The sequence below is a fragment of the Ammospiza caudacuta genome, chromosome 20, assembly GCF_027887145.1.
Source record: "Ammospiza caudacuta isolate bAmmCau1 chromosome 20, bAmmCau1.pri, whole genome shotgun sequence".
Classification (NCBI taxonomy): domain Eukaryota; kingdom Metazoa; phylum Chordata; class Aves; order Passeriformes; family Passerellidae; genus Ammospiza; species Ammospiza caudacuta.
The window spans coordinates 9,215,235-9,233,956 of NC_080612.1; the positions used below are offsets into that span (position 1 = coordinate 9,215,235).

Below are 18,722 nucleotides of genomic sequence, written 5' to 3' on the forward strand. Positions count from 1 at the left end.
ATAATCAAAAATTCTATTGAGAACTGTTAGTTTACATTAAAATACAGGGGAAATTTCAATTTAACAGCTGGCATATGAGGCAGTTAGGCTATTTCCTCTTTTAACACAGCCTTTTACAGACCATAAGTATTTTACAGCATTAACTCACAGCAGTTAATTTATTTTCTTTTGATGAATTTGCTATAGTGAGCAGTTTTACTTCAAAAATGGCATGGCTCATAACAAATATTTTGAAGTGAGCCATGCAGACAGGAGGAGCCAGCTACAAATACACATGCCTTGGAAAACAGGGAACAAATTAACCCTGTAATCTTATGATTCTTATATAATCATAGAATACTTTAAAATAACACTTCAGCAGTTAATTCTCTTGGTTTTCTCAGGCTCTGACAAGAGTTTTTTAATCTGTGTGACTTTCTTTACCTCTCACCACACTTTCATGCTGTGCCCTGACTAGGAGTCCCTCGGGCTGGGAATTCTGGCTTCTGGGTGAGAATTCTTCTTGCTTGATATAGGGCAGAGAAGCTATTGAGGAGAAGAAAAAGGTTGAGGTTTTAAAATTTTCTTTAATTATGGATCATTAAATAGTCTGTATAAAACATGTCAGCTTTTCTTTCCTTACCAGATTTGGCTGACTCTTGCTGCCTTGGCAGCCCAAGGGATATTGAACCCACTGATGGCTTTGCAGTTTCTTGGGCATAGGAAGCTTGACTGTGGGATGTTAAATAAGTGCCAGGTGTTCCCTGAAACAACAAATAGATGTTAATTCTTGTTTCTGGAATGAGGAGTCACATCTCTCTTTAAAGGAGAATGCTAAAACTACTGTGATCCTATCTGGAAATGCTACAGTGCCTCACTGTAGAGCACACAACAGCAGGAGTGGAGTGTCACTGGTAGTCTGGAGATGCAGATCACCTAAACTGGATATTCATGCCATTAAATGTGGGTAAATGTTTCATTTCTAAAGCTCCTTTGGACTTTTAGAATTATATGTACAGATAGGTCTTAAGGGTTAATGCTGTGATTCCATAAATGAGTACAAAAAGCTGAAGATTGGAGAAAGGGCAAAAAAAATTGACACAAGACAGATTTTCAAATAATAATTCTCTTACTTGTGAGATCGAGCCTCCCATGATGAAGGAAGGTTTTTCTGATGGCACACTGGTTTTGGAGGATGGAATGAGAGGTGGTGGTGGTCTGGTGGGTCTGGTTGTGGGCAGGCGAACTCCTTCAGGAATATTGGTTATCACCTGGTGAGGGGCTGGCTGGAGAACTTGAGGGGAAAAATTGTACATTAAACACTGCAGTGTGAACAGAAATAGCACAGTACAGCCTCACTGGGCTAGAGGAACACTGAGCACCTATTCACATACACACACAGAAAATTATCTTTCTTCTATTAACTCAAAGTGTTTAGAGAATAATTTGGTGCTCCAGATCTTTACCTGGAGGGACACTGTAGCGAGCTGCATTCATCTCAGGCTGGGGAGAGGCTTTATTGACTTCTCTTGGAGATAACCTGTAGGGTGATGCTGACCTTGTGGCTGCATTTTGCACTTGTGCTTCCTGTTCTATTCTCTTGACCTCAGCATAAGGCATATAGGCCACTGGTTTTCCTGGGAGGGGTGAAGTAATCAGAACGAGAAAAAGCCTGGGTTAGAAACTGGAGTCAAAAAGTCCAATTCACAGCACAGTTTTAAAGAAGGGACTACTCCAATGTTAGACACACCCAGCAGGTACAAACAATGCGATTAAAAAGAAGTATTACTGTGTTCCAGCAAACTTTTGTGCCCTATTTCAGCGCTCAGTGTTCATGTATGAGCACAGTTAAGATGAATGTTTTACTGCATGGAGTGCACTCTCCCACCTACACCTTAAGCTTCTGGAAAGGCCTCCCCTAGAAGAGAATCATCTGCTCTTCTCACCCTCATGCTCCATCTTTCTCTGTAGGAACAACGCATTTCTGGGTTTGACCCAAACAGAACCAGTTTTCTGCCTTTATAGAAAGGGGCAACAAGGCAGCTGTTCAACAGTAAGTGCAGCATAGGGGGCAGGTCCCTTCCAGCAAGTTCATTATCAGTTCCTTGTCACACTAAACTGCCACTCTCCAACAAGGCAGCAGTGTAACACACAGACACAAAGCACAGCTGAGGGAACACCAACCTTCCCACTCCACACTGGGGCTCTTGGAGGTGCCACAGGGGCTCACAGCACTCCGATACTCCATGTCCAGCTGCTCCTGGCGCTGCCGCTGCTCCTCCAGCAGGGCTGACTCGTGCATGGCCTTGATGTGCCTCTGGTACAGGGCATAACCACTGACTGGGGTGCCCACAGGGACAGAGCAGGGGCTGCAGGAAACCTGGGGACAGCAAGGGGACAATGCCAGGGACACCCTCACCCCTGCAGTCTGGGTGTTTCAAAAGGTTCACACCTGGTTTTAAGCTACTTAACCTACTTTCCCCATGAACAATACAATAATAAAGCAAATCATATTTTTCTTCATTTGTTTAACATTTTTTTTCCTGACTAGATATAGGGGTAACAAACACTCCTTCAAACATCAATGAAAAGTGCCCATACCATAGGTGGGATGACAGCAGCTCGGTGGTGAAGCTGTTGCAGGTCCATCTGCCCTTGCTTTATTGTGGATGATACCAGGATTGACCCAGTGGGATTTAACAGTGAAGGCTTTGACTCCCTGCTGAAGATACTGGAAAAAGAGATAGAAGGGAAAAATATTACCAAAAGGAGCAAGATTATACATCTTAAAAAATGTACAGCCACAACTCTTAAATTCAAAAAACCAACAAAATTATCAAAGTGGACAAAGAGCTGAAAAGTCACAACCATGTTGTGTTTTGTCCCACAGCACATACGGTAGAAGAGGCAACAGATGCTGCTACATTTTCATAATACACAGAAATACCAAAATATGAGCTCAGAATCTCCCACATCAGAAATTTATGTGTGCAGTACTTACATCAATGCAACCTTCTTTCTAGAGAGTGCTTTGGAAAAACACAAAAGGTAGGAAGGACTACATGTATCTAGTGCACAGAAAATTAACAGTAGTCTACAATAAAATGATTTCACATGGAGGGCTAAGACATTTGTGGAAAAATGATGTTTGAAGAGGCAAGGGAATGCACAAACACCATCACTGCACTCTTCCAAAGCCCACATGCACTCCATGACACTGGATACTTTTGACATTTAAACATCTATCCCTGGCACTGTGTGTATATTAAATCACTGAGAGGGAGGGGGGCACTGGCTCCAGAGCCACACTGGGGTGACACAGGAACTGCACCAACAGAACACTGAAAGGACTTCAAATACCCTCAGTGGTGTCAGCCACTCCCAAAAGAGAACCAGCTCCAGAGATTGTCCATCCAAAGCTCTACTCACCCCTGCCTGTCAGGTTCTCCATCAACTTCCTCATCAGCACTGCAGGTGGCACTGGAGTCATTATCTGAACGGGATTCTGGTCTGGCTGCAGTCACTGGCTGGGACAGGCTGTAGTCCATTTCCTCTGGTTCTGACTTTTCCTTGGGTTTCTCCATCTCTCTCTCTTTGGTATCACTCTCTATTTTCACTTGAATATTCTCTGGTAGCCTCATTTCAGTCTCTACAGGTTCTACTTTGGTATGAACTGGAAGAGTAATCACAGGCTTAGCTTCAGCTGAATGGCTCCTACTGTCCACCTCCATAGGCTCCTCAGCCTCAGTGTTTATTTCTTCCTTGACCTGGGGCTCAGGGTTCTGAGTTTCAGTTGTTGTTACACTTTGGGCTGGTAAGGAGGGAGATGTGCTGGCTGCAGGTTTAATGGCAGATTCCTGCTCTGCTGGGGCCTCAGTGGTTACTTTTGGAGCAGCAGGCTCAGATGGAGTTTCTTCAGTCGGTTTAGCAGGTTCTGCTGGAGTTGGAGATGGAGCACTTTCTGTATCAGAACTATTTTCAGCACCTGGGGAAAAAATGTTTTGCCATGGAAGGTTGAATCAATGAAATCTGAAAAATTGGGTGCAGTAAGGATCCATCAATTTTAACCAATTCATCTGCAACAACAATTTTGACTTATTATAGAAATGGACAATTGGCTGAATTACAGAAACACTGCAACTAAAAAATACCAACTACTCAAAACCAACCCTTAGTCATCTTCTCTCATTCATTGTTTATGAATTCTATTGGCTTTTGCTCTACAAAAGGCCAGCCAAGATTGACTGATGTTGAGTGTCTATAAATAAGCAGTTGCAACCAAAAAATATATATTAAAAAAACCACAACAACAACAACAAAAAAAAAACCACTTGAATTTGCTTGTCTGAAGCTTTACTGAGACTACCGACTACCAAAGGTTACATTTATTTGATTCAACTTGTTTCAGCACTCCAGATGACAGCATAATCAAAGCATCTCAAAATACTAAGCAGTAAACATCTTTAGGTTGCTAAATTCTAAAAATGCTGCATCCCCTTGAGTGAGTTCAAGTCACTCAAACTCAACTGAAAGAGCATTTGAACAACAACAACAACACCATCAAGTGGAACACAGCTTTCTGAGCATATGATTAGCACAAACCATGGGCCCCTTTCTGTGCACACACCAGTTTCCTTCCCAGAAAAGTTACCTTCACTGTCTTCTGGGTTCTCTTCTTCATTAGATGCTTCAATGTCTTCATCCTCCTGAGCTGACACAGTGGAAGCCACACTCTCACACTGGGACACATCTCGCTCCTCTCGGGGCCTTCGCGAAGACTGAGGAAGACACAGCATTGACAATGTACTGAAAATTCACAATTATTGCCTTTTACACATTCCCATTTACCAATCTGAGGTTGAAATGAAGGACAGAGAATCTCTGTTTAGCATCGTCATTCACAAAGAGACACTTTTCCAACTTCAGACCAACTTTTGCTGCTCCTGACCAAAACCAAGTTTGGCAATCAACCATGGTCTCACAGCAAGTTTGGGGGACAACAAAACAATTGCAGCAAACAGACCCTGATGTTCTTCACCTCAGTGAGAGAAGACCAAGGCAGCACTGCAGCTTAGAGGATTCCAACACACAACATTCTACTTTCAATGCCCCCAAACCTTCAGTTCCTGGACTTCTGCCACCTGTCCTGCTCTGGTTGGTAAGGTCAGTGCCTGCTGTGTCTCAAGGAGCTGTTGTACATCTACAGCTGCTCATGCACTGGTGAGGAACGAGGCTTCCAGAGCACTGAAGAACTCTTCAGGCTCAAGTGTTTTACCTAGTACAAAACCTTCTCTTGCATTTTAAAGCAAGAAGTGGTTACTGTCACAGGTCAGTGAGCCTTGGCCACCCTTTGTAGGAGATTTATGTCACAACACAAAAACAAGTAGAAAAGGAAATGAGTGGAGATTGCAAAACAGCCTTAATGAAGTGTGATGAATGACTTCAGAAAGATCCAAGTTTTTCCCTGCAAAAAACTCAATGTCCACAGCACTCACCTTCTGTTTGTGCTGTTGGAGGAGACTGTCCAGGTTGTGTCTCCTTTTGTAGTTGAAGTAGAAGTTCTTACACTGAGCTTCACTTTTCGTCCCAACCATTTTGGCAATCGCTGCCCAGTTTCGCCCGTGTTCCACCAGACCTGGTCAGACATAAAGGAAGCAATATTTACGTGATCAATAACTCAGCTATCCAAACCTCAATAAATGGAACAACAATGCCTACAGGAAGGCAAGATGTCCAAACAGTTCTAAGTAACCCACAGGAAAAGAGTCAACATAAGTCTCAAAAGATGATTTTGTCTCTTAAAGCTGCTTGCTTTTTCTTTTTTTCCAAAAAAACCAACAGCAATTTTCAAATCAGCATAGCGTTGGCAAAAGTCCCAGCAAATATATTCAGTGATTCAGTGAATCCTTGAAATTTTGTAAATGCAAGTATCTAGAAGGAAATCAAAGGCTTTACAAGGTTTACCTTTCTTAGCAACTTCCATTTCTTCTTCTGTCCAGCGGGATGTCTCCACAGGCTCTGTAGAAGCTGAAAGAGAAACAAAGACACTGAGCAGAGAAAAGACCAGGATTCATTATCATGACACCAATTATGCATCCCATAGTCCAGAAATCTATTTACATTATGGCTTGCTCAGGCCACTGCGGAAAGCTCTCTTGTCAGAGGGAAACAGTCAATCTCCATTAAACCAAGTCAGAGGTAGAGAAGGAACCACCAAAAGCTCAGCAGAGAAAACTCTTCAAAACTATTCTGCCTGCAAAACTGGGATTAATTCTCTGTCAAGGAAGATTTGTAAGTAACTTAGATGCATTTATCACTAAAATTTTATTTAAAATGTCAGTAATTACCATCAGCTAGTAAAAGCAGCAATCCAACATGCTCTAAGCTAGTTCAGTGCTGTCTCACTGCTGGAATGGTTATTTATTGGTTAGTAGTGTCAAGGAATCTACTCTTCCTGTATTAACTGAGTCTCTAACTGGATAAATGGACAAAAAGAAAAGAAAACAAAAAAACCCAGTAAAAGTAAGCAGGAAACGAAGTATGATTCAATACAAAGTGCTTTTAGTGCTTTTCATTCACTCCTCTGGATTTCGTATAATTCTGTTTAAATTTCTGAACAGCACTGAGCTGCACCAGCCTCCATTTCCTTTCTATAAAATCTGCCATTACACACAGCATGTAACAAAGACCCTGCAACAGCTTCCATTAACAAACCACAAAAATAGGACACTGTAAAGTATCTGATCCACTGAAAAACTATTTTGGGTTTTTCAGAAAACCCTGCAAAAATGGTTTAAAAATAAAAAGCAAAACCCACTATTGCTTCAGACTTATAAAACCCCACTGTATCAATGGAGCAAGAATGTTTCTCACAATCTCTGTTGTTTACAGCTATACAAGACCTGATGTGCTCACTTTGTTCTTTATAGGCAGAACATCTGAGTAACAGAAGAGTAGTTACAAGCTCTAGAATAGCAGCTGCCTGTAACTACCCAGCTGAAGCATGAGGAATAACAAATTTTGCCACTGCAGAGCACCACAAGAAAAAACCACAACCTGCCCAGCCATCCTGGATAATTATTTACCAGCTACAAGATATTCTGGTATTTCTGCATCAACACAAAGTAGGTCAGCCTTTTCCAAAATACACTCAGAGACTGCATCGTCTTTTTTAATCATACCAGCCAAGAAAGTAACATTTCATTTTAAAAAGCCTCTTGCCATCTAATGCAGAAACAAAAACTTGCCAAGATCTATTTCAGCTTATGAAACTCCCTGAAGTACTCAAATATCAGGCCAATTATTTAACAGCATCCTCAGTGAGCTGCAGCCTGTAAGTGAATCTGTGTCACCTGGATCTCTGCAGCCCCATCACGAACCTGCCCAGGGAGACAAGGTGTTACCACACAAGGGCTGAACTGCCTTTTCTCCCCTCACATCATTCTAACAGTCAGCTGATTGCACATGCACTATTCATGAAGTTACACTTGTGAAGTTTAGCAGTTCCACACAGTCACAAAATTATAAGCAGGGCTAAGAATAAAGCTGGAATATTAACCAGGAAAACAGAAGTGCACTGCATGCCCGTGTCAGTGAGGAGCCTACACCAGCTGGGAGTGCTGTAAATGCTACTCACAAGGTTCTGGTGGGGGTGGCAGAGGTGGTGGTGGCTCTTCAGTGGCTGCAGCTGCTGCAGCATTTGCCTGTGCAGCCTCATTTGTCATTGACCTGGTGATTCTGCCCTTACGCCGCCCTTGGCTGTTGGCGGTTTTTCGGCCCCGAGGAGCTGCCTGTTCCCTCTCCTCTGTTTCCTCTGGTGCAGCTTCAGTTTTGTCCTTTTCTTTGGTATTTTCTCTGGGAATAGGTAAAATATAATTCAGTCACATTCAGAGAGCCATTGTGAGCAAATATTCCTGAATATCAACAGACACAAACAAAACTCCACAAACCCAAAGGATGCCTTTAGTGAAACAGAATTCACTTATTGCCCACAACTTCCAGCTGCCAGACAGTGACACAGATTTTGTCAACTTCAAAGAAAAGATGAATACTCCATGTGTGATAGAACATATGAGAAAAGCCCAAATCAACAAGACATGGAAATTATTACATGTGCAAAATAATAATTCCATTACTTTTTCCACTGATCTCATTAGCTCAACAAGACAGAGAAATTTGTATGTCCAAAAAAAAAATTGTTTCATACACAAAAGGAATAGTTTTCAGTTCAGATTTCACTGGCAGGCTAATGCAAATCCTATTCTGATCTTTGCCAAAACCAGCAATCTAGGGTGAATTCATGCATTTCAGCACATACACACTTACTTAGATTCCTCCTTCTCATCCTTCTCCTCCTCATCTTTCTTTTCCTCCTCTTTTTTTTCTGATTTGTCTGATTTTTCCTCTTCTACTTTTTCTTCTACCTTTTCTTCTTGAGAAGGACGAGCAATCTGTTGCTGAAATGAAATAGGATTTAGATGAACATTTGATCACACAAAAGTGCAGCATCTTGTCCTCAGAGCAGCACAAAAACTGATGCTGCCTTACTTCCCACTTGGTAATATTTTAAGTTACTGGCACTGCACAGGGGTCAGCATAAGAACAGAATAACTCTGCTTTATATCATATAAATTCCATGGAAGTACAGGAGTTTTCTGCAGCATGAGTATGGAGGTGGTTGTGTACAATCACACACTGGCTGCTGTGTGTCCCACTAAAAATGAACAGCTGAATTTTAAAAGTGCTTAGGGAGGTTTGACCCGTGTAGTGAGAGGGTGTTGCTCCTCTCAAGTTTTATTTTTAACTTTGTGCATTTTATAGTGAAACATGATCTTACAACTGGGGAGCAGAAGGTCTTGTAGCATGAAAGTTATCAGCAACTCCAAGTGGCTTTGTCAGAACTGTCACTAATATTTAAGAAATATAATTGTTAAAAAATTGGGTTGGGAATTTTAGACTTACATTTCCAGTGAGTTTACAGAAAGAATTATTAAAAGAACTAACAAAAACTCTTTTCTCTGCTGAGATGACAGTTTTACAAGCACAGTGCTTGTCTCAGATACCCAGAGTACATTTGGCAATTCATGGAAACACAAGGACAGAGAACGACAAGACAAGGACAGAGAATTACAAGATTGCTGTTCTAGCACTTCATGAACTCAGATTTTACAGTCTACTAAAAAATTTCCCAAAATAGGCTTTTCTTTTTCACAGAGGAAGCAACCTCCCTATGAGTGCAGCAGCAGGTGTCACTGTTTCACTAACTAAACTGAGGCTCGAAATAGTCACAAACTGACTTGGTTTTGACATTTTATAATGTGAACTGGATCAGAAACCCTAAACACTAACCACTATCATCTTGCTGCAAATTATTAGCAATTAAGGTGCTGGTTATTGATTATGCAAAGACTTCCTTCAAGCAAGATGTCAGAGACGTGCTAAGATAAATTATTTCCACCTTGCTAGAGAGACTGACCTGAAAACAAGGAGTTAAAACTGCATTTAAAAAATTAAAGAAAATTATTTTGTATATAATCTATTGAGAAAATAGTTGTTGACAATCCTGTTCTTAATAGGACAAGTTAACATCACTTGGTTGGTTCTCTGTTACCCAGTAACTTTATTTAAGCTGCATAATCAATGCATAAACACAAACCTTGAAGGAGTCGAAGCCTCGGTCAGCGACGTTCCTGCACATTCATCTGCTGATCGAAACTTTTACTGTCCACACAAGGGGATGGGCTTGAGCTCAGGGCACGGCTCAAAAGGGCAAAACCCACCCAGCAGCAACATCCCAGAGCTCCTTAGCAGAGGCTGCCTGACCCAGCAACGTGTTTATTCCAGGAAATGGTGTCATTCTGCCACTTAAGCTCCTGCAGCAGTGCTGCCCCTCTCACACAGCACCTTCTAATCTCCCCGGAGTCACCAGAGGTGATCCCCGTCACACACAGCCCTGAATTTCTGTCTGCTCACATCACTGCCTCCCACCTGCTGCCAGCCACACACCCTGCAGGGACACAGCCAGCGCTGAGTGCTGCTGGGCCACCACAGTCACATAAAACTTCACTTAAAGAAACCTTCTTCCAATGAGTTGTTTAAGGAATTCTCTGTAATCATAGAATCACAGGGTGGTTTGGGTTTGAAGGGACCTTAAAGATCATCCAATTCCAAACCCCTGCCATGGGCAGGGACATCTCCCACCAGACCAGGCTGCTCCAAGTCCTGTCCTGAACATTTCCAGGGATAGGCAATTTAAAGCACCATACAGCCATGGCTTTCTCTCAATTCTATGTTAAAAACTTGCTCTACAATTGACAAGCTTTGGTTTAAGACACATTTGTTCAGCTGCCTCTGTGACACTCTAGAACAGTTCAGGCAGCATTTTATAAAAAGCCCTTTCTAGACCTATTTGAGGACAAACACACATCACAATTTTATTAGCCTTGCACCTCTTCACATCCTTGATCCAGGACTCAGTTTCTGTCATGTGGAACCCCCCACACTGAAACCTGAGCCAAGCTGTGCTCACTGCATTCTCTGAAGGACTTCAACGTCCTTACCACGATTAATATCTCCTCCACTGCAATATTCCACTTGCTTGCCTTCTAATTTACAAAAATATATGAACTATTAAGAGTTTAAGCTGAAGCACCTGTTATTGGCCTAAGCCCATCCTGGAGCACCTCATAAATCTTACATGACTTGTGTTTGCCAATCAGCAAGAAAGTTTCAAGTTGCTACTGAGAGATATGAAAAATATCAGCTTCAAACAAAGCTGGGGCACGGGAGGGGGAAGGGGTGAGCTGCTTTCTGCAACTGGAAGATAAAAGTTCTGGCAAGCCAGGCAGTTCAACCCTCTCAAGTTCTTTTTTACTAGCTGTTATAGATGTTGCTAATTAATCATTAATAAAATTATAAATACAAATTTTTTTTTTTTGCACCATGTAGTTCTTTACTATTAACATGCTAACTGCAATACTTCTGAATTCAAACTTCCAGAAGTGGTACAATTTCCCTTTCAGAGTGCTGAGAGTATTTCCTTGAGCTGGCAAGTCCAGCTCAACCCTCTCCAGAGCTAAAATCCTGGCACTTTCTTGCATCCTTCCCAGAGCACACATGAAGCCTGGCCAGCCTTGCCAAAAGTTTAGGGATCTGCTGTAGCACTTAGAGTGGATCAACAACCAGCAATTACAGAGTACAACTCTGCTTCAATTCCAAGAGCAAGTAATCTGAGCTGAACAAACCTTCAGTGCTCCAGCTGATGTATTCAGTTACTCACATATAAACCAGCACTCACAGGAGCAGTCACAAAGTCAGGCAGAGCACCTTGAGCTGAGCTCACCAAGCAAATCCATGCCCTTGTGTCTAAAGCTGGAATTAAAATCTTTCTGGTCTATATACATTATCCAAGGTAAGCAAGCATTTATGGATAGAAAAGTCCATATAAATTTTGAATTCTAACATTTCCAATATTCTGAAATTTAACAATGTGGAAAAGACATTTAAATATACAGTAATGATTTTCTAAATATCTCAGAATCTCCAGTTCCACTGCACTAGGCTGAGCCAGTTCTGTCTCCTCACCCCTCAGAAGAGCACCCAGCAAAGGCACTCCTCAACATGTGACACTTCCATGGCCACACCAACCTCATCTTACAGTGGCACAGGGAGCTGAGCCACTCCAAATGGCAGCACTACCTCTGCCAAGTGTCCACAGAGACTGTCCACATTTATTTCCATCTTCTTTCCATTTGCCACACACCCAGACTTTAACTGCAATCCTTCCCCAGCCACTACTCCAACAGCAATAACCCTTCCTATTAAAAAGGATTATAAGACTTAGAAATTCTAACAGAAGTCCTGGCAAAATTGAAATTATTTCCAGTGATTTCCCCCATCAGAGCAGAAGCTCTGTGAAATCCTGTGCACAATGACAATGCCCTTATCCTAAGCAATCCATCCTTTGTGGGGTACAGCCAAGGTGCTCTGCCATGACAGGACTCCCCTGGTGGAACACCAGCCCATCATTCCAAAGGTTTAAGTACAACAGCACCACAGAAGCACAAGCCCATGGTCATTTCTACTGAACAGGATCCACTCCTCAGCTGAAGCTGTTTGCAACAATTTTATATTAAAAATATTCTTTTACTGGGACTCCTAGAGAACGTTCATTGTGTATTTCAGTGCAATATTTACTGGCTTGCAGAGCAGATTTGTGCAGCCCCAGAGTTTCAGGGGTATTTTTTTCAGGTTTCTCAATACCCACATTAACCCTGCTAGCCCAGCACATGTATTTATAAGCTTTTGCTACATAAAATGCTGTTATTTTCATCTCTGAAGACATCCAAAGGAACACTTCCTGAATCAGCAGGATTTTTTATTCACATGCATTAAATTGGTCTCTTCTGGCTCTGAAGTTCCACTTTGACTTTCAGCCTGACCACCAAATAAAGACCACTATTAATTTCTGCTTTTTGACAAACACTGACATTATGAACTGATTATATATTTTCCACTGCAAGTCACATGCTAAACCTAATTTCTCTTGGCTCCAACAGAGGATTTAGGGATGGATTCAACCTCAATATCTGTGGCAGACTCCTCAAAGAAAATGAAATGTCATATTAAACCAAGTAAGAAATGTGCAAAGGAAGAAGATATTTCAGAGAATTAAAACCAAAATAATCAACAACACCCTTGAGGTCAGGATCACTTAAATTTTAAAAGGGCAACAATATAATAAAGGAAAAACAATTATTTCCCCTCAATGGTTAAAATATGTTGCTATCTCAGATAATGAAACAGTTGTAAATATGAAGCAATAAAATAACAATACCCAAGTGATGAATAAATTCAATGTACCTGGTTTCTTCCTCTGCGTTTGCCATAATTCCTTCGCACAAGGGCTTTATAATTTTCATTTTTCTTGGTCAAATAATAATATAATACACAGTCAGGAACATTCTAAAGTGAAAAAAACAGGAGAAAGTAGGGTTTACTAATGAAAAGATTTTAGTTTTTAATTTCTCCAAACACTTAAAACTATTTAGCCCTCAGACAAAAGTAGAAAAGTTTCTATATATTATATATATCTATTATAATAATAATTTATTATTATATTGGAAAGTTAGGGATCTCATCCTATGTTTATATCAAAAAATGTCTTACCTTTCGTTCCAAGTAGGAAGCAATTAGACCAAAGTTCTTGGGATGTTGGACAAACCTTTAACAAATCAGAAATTATTTCAGTTTAACAACATAATCCATGATCCAACAAGCAAAAACCATCTTGCAAACAATCTGTTCCATCAGCAAGCCCTTCATTTACACAAATGAAATTTGCCTAAAAAGCCCAGTTTTCAGATTGTGCAAATTTAGAACTCAGCACTTAAAATGATAAAATGAAATTCCTTACCTACAGTTCTCATTTTAATCTTAGCACAGAACTAAAGTACTTTTGAGAAAATTTTGTATTTAAGGACTAAATGCATGTGAGCACACCCAGATGAAAAATAGTCTAAAACTTTTGCAATATTCATGATAGCCAATTAAGAACATTTTCAAATATTATTGCACAAAAGCTTCAGCATTCCTGATTTAGCTTTATGGGGTTGGGCATTTAACTGTTATTCTGTCATTTCAATGCAATAAAAAGAAAAGATAAGAAAGGCCATTACTTTTCCTTAAAAATCTCCTTCTCATGGTCTGTCCAGACATTCATGAACTGCCTGTCCTTATAAACCTTCATGGGATCCTCCATGAGCCCGTTCATGTTGATGAACTTCACCCTTCTCTGCTCTGCATCGAACATCATGGGAGGGATGACAGAGAGCTGCCGCATTTGCTTCTCATTATTCTGCAGAACAAAAGACAAAGTAAAGAACACCCAAAATGCTGCTACTGATGTTTACAGTTCTTGAATTACACAGCTCTTAAAGCTCCACGTTCACAGGCAGCTTGGAAGTTCTTTTTGTACACCACTCTTGCAGAAGTTGTCACTATTGCAATAAACGCTTATGGGCAGCTAAAGGAAATAGTGTCACAACTGGTGAAACACCAAAATGATGGAGGGGTTGAGAAAAGGAAGAGTTTTCACATGTTTGTTACAGCTGTTAAAAACTAGGTTGCAGCAAGCCTGCAATGAACAGCCACATGAGAAAAATCTAGGGCAGATACAATTAGAAAGCAAAACCCTCAAAAGAAAAGTGTTTGTAAGATCTGCTTCAAGCCACACTTCACACAGATTCTCTTAAAGAGAGAAGAACTTTCTCTTCTCAATGAAACAAACCCTCTACAAGACACCTTGCACTGCCAGTGAGAGGAGATCTATTGGCTGTGCTTCTACAGCAAAGCACAGGCACCAGGCTCACCTCCTGCTCAGAGAGCCCATCGATGATTTCTGAAATCTCGTGCTCACTTCTGGCAATGGTTGCTGAAAGGCCAGCCCCTCTTTGGCCAACTCTGAAACAGAAGGAAAAAGGATAAAGTGGAAATCACCTCTATCTGCAGCTTTTGTACACCACAACAACCTCCAAAATGCTTTATAATGCTGTTAGCAGTCTCCCAAATCAGCTAGGGCTGGTCTTTCTTAAGGAGAGTCAGAGCACAAACTCTGTCATGTCCTGCTTGGCTTTACAGAGAGTTTGCAAAGCTCAGCAGAAAGGGCACAAAAAAAGTGTCACCACCAATTCCACTGCAAAGTAGGTGCTGCAGATAAATGAATTTGCTTCTGCTGAGCATTCTGTTCATCATGGCACAGAAATTATCCCCTTAATTAGTACAACTGATACACCTTGAAAGAGCCTTTTTTGGTTTTTTAAGAAAACCACACTAAATCTGCTTTTTATCAATTTGGTCAAGGTACTAATACAGCACTGAGATTTGTTACAACAAAACAAAATTTTCCACCTGTGAATTGATGGGGAGAGCTGTAATTTGAAGAATTTTTCACCTTGTGATCTTTACCCTTAGGAACATCACAATAATATACTACAGCACCTGGGTCAAAAAGCATTTCAGAGGTAAAAATCACTACTAAATGGAGAGACAAAATACCTCCAAGATTTTACTGAATTCATCCATTTGCACAAAATCTGAGGAAAAAACCCTTCATTTTTACATGGCTTAGAGCACAGCTATAGACAGAAAGGCCATTATTTTACAGAATGTAAATATAATGCAAAGAGATGATCCCTCCCCTAATAGTTTACAATGACCAAGACATAAAATATTCTTGAAGTGAAACTTCTTATGTATGAGTGCTGTTCCCATCCTAACAGTTTACTTTCTTTTCTTGATTCCAAAAAATCTCGCAGCCTTCACAGTGTATAGCCAACTCTCTGCTTTCCCCATGTTTTATGACAAAAAGGTGATGTAGACAGATGGTTACAAGAGATGAGATTAAATCTTTATGGGGCTTGAACTCTCAAAGGTGTATTGAAATGATTTCAAACATCAGATAAACAGATTTCAACACAACTGAATCAAACTTGACCTAATTCTAATTTAAATCCTATCTCTCTACCTACAGCACTGCAAGGTGAACTCTCAAGTGAAGTGCATTTCATTCCTTTTAAGATTCCTTGTAGTTTCCATCTTACAAATGTCTGATAGATTAAAATTAAATAATAGGTCCTTAATTGTCACACCTTGAATATTTTAAAATGCAAAACTGTCTGGAATAAAATTACCTGGCAAGTACAATAAAAGATCAGTCAAACTGTTAATTAAGAAGATAAATGGTTTTTAAGTGTGGAGGCTAATGAATACAGGGATTATGAAACAGAGGAGTAACACAGACAGTGATAGAAAAATATCAGTGTAAATTGGGGTGTGTGCCCAAAATGAGCAGGCTCATGGGAAGCTGATGCTTCAGCTGCCTTCAGAACTCCACAAAACTCTTTCTGAGCAGCTTAATTAACTCTCCTCATCTCACTGACACCACAACCTAAGCAGCCTCTGCTAACTGGCCCTTTCCTGTGTTCCTATTGGAAAATATGGGGTTTGACAGCAGATGTGAAAAGGGACATGGGAAAGGAGCCCTGTGGCCATCACCACAGCCTGAGAGACACCAAGGGATGAGGCTGGCACTGCAGGGGAGGGACAGCAAAGGGGACATTTGTGACAGTGGACAGATAAAGTCATTGAGATCCTTAGGATGGGAAGGGAAACTTGAGCTCAATGCCATGGAAACACAGTGAACAAAGGGAAGAACATTTCACTTTATACTCCGTGACACAAAGCAATAAAGTCATTAATATAAAACTTAACCATTAAAATTAACTAATTTTATTATAAACAATTGTAAAACTTAAGGCTGAAGAGATATTTTGCAGGAATATTTCAAATCTCCAGGAATACCTTTGGAATCTTTCTTGCTGTTCTCTCTGCTTCCTGATTTCTGGGAATTGTTTCTCATAGTACTCCCGTGTTTTGCTCTCCTTGGCTTTCCTGCGTGGATTATTTTCTATCCTGTCCACTTTCTTCTCCCATGCCTCCATCAGCTGATCATAACGTTGGCAGATTTTCTGTTCCTGTTAAATTCCAAAAGCAAACCTTGAACTAGGCAAAATACACCAAATGATCAGTACCTGTCCCATGGGCAGGCTCCTGGACTGCACAGATTTTTCCTGCTCCAGTCCCTTCCATGCTGAAGGTGACTTACACCAAATTTCCAGCACAGAGAAGGTGAGGAAGTGGATACAAAAATGGAGATTTTTAATACACCATTTCTCTGCTTTACACATCCTAGTGGTATTTGGTAATTGTCATTACTGCCTTCCAGAAATATCCCACACTTGTTTTAGCTCAAGGTCTTATTTTTCTAATTAATATATTTGCAAATGTAAAACAAGGTTCCAGACAGAAAACCAGGCACATGCTCCTTTTAGAAAACCATGGTGCTCTCACCCGTTGTTTTCTTGCATGGTTCCTTCTTTTAAAGAATAGGATCAGCTTTTTCCTCATCACCTGGTTTCTGGAGAACAAAATTAGGGGAAAAAAGTGAACTACATAAGAATCAAGCATTTCAAAACTACTCAACAAAACCCATCTCAATTCCAGATGTCACATCTTTATTATGAATAACAGTTTCGGGGTAAAAAATAGGAAAAATTCTCAATGAAGTTGAAATACCAAAATCACCTAATACTGTATTATTTCAGAGAGGAGATTCTTGAAGATGGCTGGAATAAGCAATTGAGACACAAAAGGTTCCAACTTCAAGGCAGGTGCTCTCCTTAACCACAGGAGAGATAATATGTTAAAATGAAAAAAAATTGGTTTAAGCTATTTTGCTTTTATGGGGGAAAAAGCCTTTGCAATTCAGCCCTAAAGCTAAATTTTCCAATATATTATTCAAGAAATAAGTACTTTGGAAGTGCTATACAAATCTATTTGATAAAGTGGAGCAAGAATTGCTTTTTTTAAGAGAAGTTTTTAAAGGACAGCCAACTTAATGTTTATTTATTTTTGTCTTTAAATGAAGATGGAAAGCCAGAGCTTCCCTCTGCCTTCAGCACATATAATGCACACCTTGCAGAACTGTTTTACAACAAAGAAATCAGAAAGTCACATGGACTGGAAGCTTTTAATTATGGTTTAAACTCACACATCCTATAGCAATGAAAAATGTCAGGGAATGTTCAAGTCCAGATCCCCTGATGGGACAATGAGAGGGAATTAAAGCACTCACGTTTTGATGTTTTCATGGTAGACCTTGGTGTCTGAGGGTTGGTTGTAAAGTGGCTGCAATTTGGGATGAGAAAGGAACACTTAGCACTTGGCAATGCATGGAACTGTAAATGTGTATGCACCACATTTAACAATATTTTAGTATTCTGAGAACAGTGCACTCAATCTGAGATGCAGCAGAGCTGAAGGGACTACAAGATATTCAGCACAAAGCACAAATTTCATTACTTAAAATTGTATTATAACTACTTCTGTATATAATAGTACTTCATTTCTTCATACTTCAAACTGTTCTCTCAAATAGATTAAAATGTACTTTAAAAATCACACTTACATGGCAAATGAACTCACTCAAGCCCCATCTCACAGTGCATTCAGACACACATTTCTTCTACACATACAGAACCACAGCTGCTCAGCACAACCAAATTAGAGCAACTGGCAACACAGAAAATAGTACAAAAGGAAAAAAACCAGAATTCCACAACTTACCAATTCAACTTTTGGACCAAGACCTTCAAAAATCTTGTGAGCTTCTTCTGCTTTTTTCTGCAAATAAGATTTTTTTGGTATAGTCTGAGTAAATCCTCTGAAGTTCATGTCAAATGTGGATCTGAACTCTGTGTTCTCTGCTAAACCCCTGCCTGAACACACAAGATCCTTCTTAACCTACTTCTGCAATGTTGCCTCAGCAAATAAAGAAACCTGTACCTGAATTGTTTGGTAGTGACTCTGATCTCCCAGTCTGGAAGCTGATAGAGCATAAAAGCAGAAACTGACCTCTGCAGTTCAAACAAACTGTGCGTTTCATAGTACAGCAAATAATTATAAAAAGGAATAAAGGTGTCCAGTAAAATAAAATACACTTAGTTTTGAAAAATGGAATGAAGAGACTAAAATTCTCCAATTGCCAAATCAGGGAGTGTGAATCCATGAGTACATAAACACACTAAGTGTGTCAAAGGTCCTTCATTCAAACCAAGTGAAAACCACAAAATAATTCTGACCCCTCCTTTCATGCTTGAATGCTTGGGATACAGTTGTACTGTACA

General features: G+C 40.3%; 1 protein-coding gene across 1 annotated transcript in view; it reads right to left on the reverse strand.

Annotated features, from left to right (window-relative positions):
* Positions 1 to 18,722, reverse strand: part of NCOR1 (nuclear receptor corepressor 1) — a 55,650-nt gene that overhangs the window by 16,711 nt on the left and 20,217 nt on the right. Inside the window, exons 7-26 of the mRNA XM_058817585.1 lie at positions 18,163 to 18,219; positions 17,672 to 17,724; positions 16,888 to 16,954; positions 16,339 to 16,511; positions 14,349 to 14,439; positions 13,656 to 13,834; positions 13,147 to 13,201; positions 12,841 to 12,942; positions 8,305 to 8,435; positions 7,616 to 7,833; positions 5,944 to 6,006; positions 5,475 to 5,614; positions 4,631 to 4,757; positions 3,409 to 3,964; positions 2,581 to 2,710; positions 2,164 to 2,359; positions 1,446 to 1,616; positions 1,113 to 1,273; positions 623 to 743; positions 424 to 525 (exon numbers count right to left, since the gene is read on the reverse strand). Of these exons, the coding sequence (XP_058673568.1) occupies positions 424 to 525; positions 623 to 743; positions 1,113 to 1,273; positions 1,446 to 1,616; positions 2,164 to 2,359; positions 2,581 to 2,710; positions 3,409 to 3,964; positions 4,631 to 4,757; positions 5,475 to 5,614; positions 5,944 to 6,006; positions 7,616 to 7,833; positions 8,305 to 8,435; positions 12,841 to 12,942; positions 13,147 to 13,201; positions 13,656 to 13,834; positions 14,349 to 14,439; positions 16,339 to 16,511; positions 16,888 to 16,954; positions 17,672 to 17,724; positions 18,163 to 18,219 (2,893 nt within the window). The remainder of the gene's footprint in view (positions 1 to 423; positions 526 to 622; positions 744 to 1,112; positions 1,274 to 1,445; positions 1,617 to 2,163; positions 2,360 to 2,580; positions 2,711 to 3,408; positions 3,965 to 4,630; positions 4,758 to 5,474; positions 5,615 to 5,943; positions 6,007 to 7,615; positions 7,834 to 8,304; positions 8,436 to 12,840; positions 12,943 to 13,146; positions 13,202 to 13,655; positions 13,835 to 14,348; positions 14,440 to 16,338; positions 16,512 to 16,887; positions 16,955 to 17,671; positions 17,725 to 18,162; positions 18,220 to 18,722) is intronic.